The sequence below is a fragment of the Maylandia zebra genome, linkage group LG15 (genome assembly GCF_041146795.1).
Source record: "Maylandia zebra isolate NMK-2024a linkage group LG15, Mzebra_GT3a, whole genome shotgun sequence".
NCBI classification, from domain to species: domain Eukaryota; kingdom Metazoa; phylum Chordata; class Actinopteri; order Cichliformes; family Cichlidae; genus Maylandia; species Maylandia zebra.
Genome location: NC_135181.1, coordinates 13,272,856 through 13,278,781, shown reverse-complemented (window position 1 = coordinate 13,278,781; position 5,926 = coordinate 13,272,856). Strand labels below are relative to the sequence as shown.

Here is a 5,926-nt window from a genome sequence, read left to right as displayed (position 1 = left end):
ACACCCCCACAGCATAGATGTAATGGTACGGTCGCCTCCTCTGTCAACTTGAAATTGCACATTTCAAGGGCAGTTGTAATCAGCGTGTGTATTCCTTCATTCTGTCTATTGAACAGCATTAGGAACATGCTTTGCAGAGCTGGACAAATACGTAGGTAAGATTGTTGTCACATTGTTGAGCATTTGGTGCGTGTACTGCGCTCAAAGTGCATACGGAATGGGGGCTCTTGACTTCTGCTAGCAGCAGTTGTTCTTGAACGTGACAGTTGCTTATTGAGAGCTAGCACTTAGCTAACCGAAATGCTAACTGGCAGCTCAGCTAGGTTAGCTTATGGCGCACTAAATACAGGTTTTTGTTTATTAAACGCGTAATCATGCTGTTATGAACTCGTGCATGAAGTTATGAACCGAATGTCTTAATATTGAGCCAGTATCATATGTTCAATGAACTAATATGTAGATGGCTGTGCTTCAAGAGCTGCGTAAATCTAGTATCAACAACAGTCATTTAGGTCAGTTGCTTAAGTAAGCTAAAACTAACTGAAAATCCTACCTCTGATACCCTGCAGGGAAGTAATTTGGTACGGCTTAGTTGCACAGCCTTGTCAATTGCTCCTTAGCAAATTACTAGTTGATTAGGAAACTAAAGTTTTAAAAGTAGTTCTGTTTGGTATATCTCAATTTCTGTTGGAATGTATCCCTAAATAACTGAATAACAGTTTTCTTGCTGATGTCATGACATTTTCATGATGTCATGCCTTATTTCATGCTGTATTTATTCATTATTTGTTTTCAGGTGTGCAGCCAGCCTCAGCCACACTATTAGCAAGGTAGCTGCATCGAGGCAGAAGCATACTCTCCCTGACCTGACATACGACTATGGTGCCCTGGAGCCCTACGTCAGTGCAGAGATCATGCAGCTGCACCACAGCAAGCACCATGCTACATATGTCAACAACCTAAATGTTACAGAAGAGAAGTATCAGGAGGCACTTGCAAAGGGTATGGGCAGAGTCGCATGATATTTCACTTCGCTTGAACTCGATTTGAAAATGAAGACTTTAAAAGTAGTTGTCTATATGAAGTTGTAATTAAGATTCTGATACATACATTAGTTTTTTTTTTCCTTAAAGATTTTTCCCCAAAACATAAATGTGTAAGAGTTTGACAGAAGCTGTATGTTGTGTATTTTTGACTTACATTTTTAGGAGACGTGACAACACAGGTTGCTCTCCAGCCTGCTCTCAAGTTTAATGGAGGCGGCCACATTAACCACACCATCTTCTGGACAAATCTCTCTCCAAATGGTGGAGGCGAACCACAAGGTAAGACAGAGAAATTTACAAAAATTGAAACAGGGTTTTGTATTTTGTTTGTTTTTCTACTCGGGAGTGGATATTGAACTTAAAACCAACAGGAGACCACAAAATGTCTCTGTTAGATACATGAGTATTTATGTAACTGTTAACTAGCAGAGTTGCCTGAGCAACTTGGTAACTTGCTTGTCTGTCAAGGATTATAGTTTCCTTCCCCCTAGTGGTATGAAACTGTATATGACCAGACTAAAACTATTCATAGCCAGTTAACATATCATCTTGTCTGTCTTTAATCAGATCACTTCTCTGAGACATGACTCTTATTGAATGTGCAACTTCATTTTATGACGTGTTAAAGTTGATTAATATGGTTGCAGAGTTTGTTTGTTTTTTATTGTTGCATAATGACTGAAAATTGCACCATTTCCTAATTGGCTTAAAGCTCAGTTTTGTTAATATGGAAATTGAATAGTACTCATGGCCACTGGTCAAATTTCATGACAGTTGGGGGAATGGTTGCATCATCACTTGGATGATGCAACGTTTCTTTCACTGAAAACACTCCAGCCAAGACATTTGTGTTGTGCCATTTCACAGAAGCATACACATCTGTTTGACAACTTTGTAGGAGAGCTAATGGAGGCAATCAAACGGGACTTTGGCTCCTTTCAGAAGATGAAAGAGAAGATGTCTGCTGTTACGGTGGCTGTGCAGGGCTCAGGCTGGGGGTGGCTTGGCTTTGACAAGGACAGTGGAAGACTTCGCATTGCTGCCTGTGCTAACCAGGATCCTTTGCAGGGGACAACAGGTCAGTTGGACTTTCTGTGATTTGGTGCTATATAAATAAAACTAAATTGAATGAATGCGACTTGACCTTCTAACTGCAACATGGCCTATTTATATTAATTTTTTCCTTTTTTTTTTTTTTTTTTTTTTTTTTTGGCGCTTAGGTCTCATTCCCCTGCTTGGTATTGATGTATGGGAGCATGCTTACTACCTTCAATACAAGAATGTGCGACCTGACTATGTGAAAGCTATCTGGAGTGTAGTCAACTGGGAGAACGTGAGTGAGCGTCTTCAGATGGCCAGAAAGTAGAAGCTGATGCACAGCAACCACTAAGACTTGGATCAAAGGGTAGTTGCCTGCATTAAATCAGACTTATGACAGTTCAAATCTTCAGAAGGTAACTGGCATTTAAACTGTCTTTAAATTTTTTTTTTTTTTTTTTTTTTGGTACATATATTGTACGTGGAAAAGCTGAAGCTAGCGGGCAAGTACTGTTTATCTCTGGTCTGTTCTCAACTGCCAGTAATTTTGAAAGCGCACAATAATGGACAACTTTAACATCAAAGCTGGCTTTTGCCATTCTCACATCTTATGAGTGGCATACTAGGTGTAAGATAACATGAGTGCATATTCTTATAGCTGTCTCAGTCAAGTTAAGCCACACTAAAATCGGACAATGTTATTGCAGTCCTTGTATTTGCTGTATGATAATAAAAAGCAGAAATTGTAATAAAACGGTTGTAAAAGCTTGATTCTTCTTTCTTTCCTTTTTTCATTACTTGTAAGATTCTAAAATTTCACTTTTTCCCCCTCTAAGCTATAAGAGAAGCTGGAGTTAAAAATGCAGTTTTAAACTTTATTTAGTTTAAATCCTCATGGCCCCATTATAGGGCAGTGTTGAATACTGGTCACTGAAGCTCATGTTTTCAAATGCATTTTAGCTCAATTGGTGTTAAAAGATGGATGTCAACATTGGGTTGTTGTTGTTGTTGTCGTCGTCTAGCACTTTAGAGTTTCACCCAAGATGAGTTCAGTCCAATCAAGATTTAAATCCAGGCAGGAAATGTATAATAAGCACAAGAATGGGGAGGCATTAAGTACCTTGATTTCTTAACAAAGGTCCTATAAACCTCACGATTCTGTCAAGCTGAAAAACTTTAGGTTTTATGCCTACATCTGGTCATAGTGCTACTATTTACAATGTTGCCAGAAGAGGGCAGTGTTCCCTTAACATTTGTGCTTAGGCTCCTGCTGTGTATACAGGACTGTGCAAACTAATTTACAAAGAGCCAAATCTTTGTGTGTTTTGGTTCAATGAAACTGGACAAGATGACGACTACCTGAAATTCATGTGTGTAGGGGGCAAACAAAAACAAAGCCACCTGCTGTTGATGGAAATTTCATCAGAAATGATCTCAGTGGAAGGGTGGCTTTTCATGGGGAGAAAAGACTGAGGTAAACCAAATTACACAAGAATCAAGACCTGTACAACAGTAAGTGTCTACAGCCATCTGTAAAACACAGTGGAGACTCTATCATGGTTGGCGCTTCAATTCAGCCAATGATGTTGGAGATCTTATCAAGACTCACAGAATTATAAATGCAGAAAAGTGCCAACAGATTTTGATCCACCATACACTACTACCTGGAAGGCATCTGATTGGCAATGGCTTCATTGTTCAGGATGACAATGATCCCAAACGCACTACCAATAAAGTAAAAGCATAGCTGGATAGGAAAACACACAATGAATCACTATCAGTCATGCATTGGCCTCCCCAGAGCACAGACCTCAACATTATTGACACTAACAGAACAAAAGGCAGCCAGCATCCAAAGAAGAGCTTTTCCTTCAAAAGTCTGGAGAAGGAAAAAGAAATGACAAGAAAACATGGTGAAGAGAGTTCAGACCACTTTAAAGACTAAAGGTGAACACACCAAATATGAACTTTTAATAGAATTGAAACTCTGTTCTTGCTTTATATACAATAAAATCGCACTCATTTCCTATTTCACAAACAAAATTTAAAGAAAAATACTGTTATTATTATTATTACCCACTGGTGTAGCATGAGTTTAACGTACCGTTGCATGGACTATAACTTCAACAGCAGACTTACAGGGTTTTGTAACAGATTATGTACTAAAGCAAGGAGGATTTGGATTCGTCAGAGCAAAAAGTATAAGCACGCAAACAGGATTGGTCTCATTTGTGACGTTGACATTGCCAGCCTTTAAAAACAGAAGTCTCCAAATTTATGAGAGGATGACTCTAAATGTGGCCTACTTTTGCTCTGTAAAAGTTTGAGTATGCCAAAAAGTATTTCCCTCATCTACGAGTTGTAAAAAAAGATGGAACTCACACAGGATAGTTTCTTTAGCTTCTGGAAGGGAAGAGAGGAAAATCTTGAGCAAACGTCTCAGTCGCTGAGTTTAACTCCTTTTTCAAAAACCACCTTTGTTCCTTACCCCTCTACCCTCTTCTCTTTGTACTGCTTTTTCCTAAAAAAGTGCATCCAAGACTCAAGTAATACGTAGACAAACATGCATATATATTTAGCTTTGTTGCCTATCCCCTTTTCTTCAGAAACGACATGAACTTTCACATTTTTATACACACGTTTCATAGGAAACACAAGTTCTGCTGTCGTTGTGGTTTCTCGCACACAGGCATGCAGCGAGACTCGCATGCGGCTGAGTCTCGCATCCTGATTTTTATTGTCAGGGCCTTTGGGGTGGAAATGCGTGCCCAACAAATACTTTGGTCTTTACTGATTAAAACTGTGGCCTCTACTTCCACACACTTTACATTTTCTTCCACAGTGCTGTTTAAGGTTGTCACAAATTTGAACCACAAATGTTGGGTGGGCAAGAAAGAAGAAAAACAAAGAAGCCTTCAAAAATAAGAACATAATATTCAGTCAGACTTTGCTCCTTTCTTCCCTTTTCAAGCCTTTTATTGTGTTTTCAAACACAAAGTGCTGACAGATGCATGCAAGGGAACGTCCAGAGTTCTTAAAGTGGGTCGTTTTTGTTCGCTGAGCTCTCTCAGTTTTTGCTCAGATCTTTAAAGGTCAGGGAAGGTGGAGTTGGAGCTAGATGACCTGACCTTGTGTCTTCTGTTTTGCTTCTCTGAAGGCCTCAGGGACTGTCTGCTTTCAGGGAAGAGTAGATAAAGACTAAACCTCTGTACTCTTGTAGCACATGTGCTCATTTCTTAACTCTTTTATTTTCATAACAAATGTTTATTTTGTACTTTAACTGAAAAATGATCTGTGTGCTTCTAAAACCTGATCTGCTCTTCATATGACGTCTTCCTGAATAAATGTCAGCATCTTCAATCTCTTGTCTGCCTCCTAAATCATTTTTCAGCTTTGTCATCACATTTCTATGATCCGCCATCCTGTCCTCCAACCAGCAAAGCTGACCCGTGGTGTTTCTCTGTGTGAACTGCCCTACACAAGCTGTCATTGTCCCATTTGGACTGGAAAAGCGAGGTGTCAACACTAAGGAGGTAAAACTTTCCAGGATTCGTCGTCCGTTGTTCCTGGCAGAAAGGGCGACGGAGCTAAAATTCAGGGCACCCGTTTGGGTCTGAGCCTGAAACTGAGTACTTTAGAGAGGGAGCTCTTCAGCAGGCACCGCGAGCCAGGAACCAGGCAGCAGGGTTTTGTGGGAAACTTTGTCCATGTCATTTTTGTTAAAAAAAAAAAAAAAAAGACCAGACACACAAACAGAACTTGAACATAGTAGAAAGGCACGCAATGTGCTTCTTCCTCTGGTAGCGCTTCGTGTGATCGTTGACATTTCTACAAGTGAAACA

At 39.7% G+C, this 5,926-nt stretch overlaps 1 protein-coding gene across 1 annotated transcript; it reads left to right on the top strand.

Annotated features, from left to right (window-relative positions):
- sod2 (superoxide dismutase 2, mitochondrial) lies at nt 1-2,855 on the top strand. The gene is made up of 5 exons (XM_004568790.5): nt 1-155; nt 797-1,002; nt 1,209-1,325; nt 1,945-2,124; nt 2,267-2,855. The coding sequence occupies exons 1-5, from the start codon at nt 127-129 to the stop codon at nt 2,410-2,412; spliced, it is 678 nt and encodes a 225-aa protein (XP_004568847.1). The 5' UTR covers nt 1-126; the 3' UTR covers nt 2,413-2,855.
- Nucleotides 2,856-5,926: the final 3,071 nt, after the last annotated feature.

Excerpts from the sequence above, each read along its gene's own strand:
- sod2 (XM_004568790.5), top strand. The coding sequence starts at position 127 with ATGCTTTGCAGAGCTGGACAAATACGTAG. Across the intron at positions 156-796 it reads AGAGCTGGACAAATACGTAG|GTGTGCAGCCAGCCTCAGCC; the intron begins GTAAGATTGTTG and ends ATTTGTTTTCAG. Across the intron at positions 2,125-2,266 it reads TCCTTTGCAGGGGACAACAG|GTCTCATTCCCCTGCTTGGT; the intron begins GTCAGTTGGACT and ends TTTGGCGCTTAG.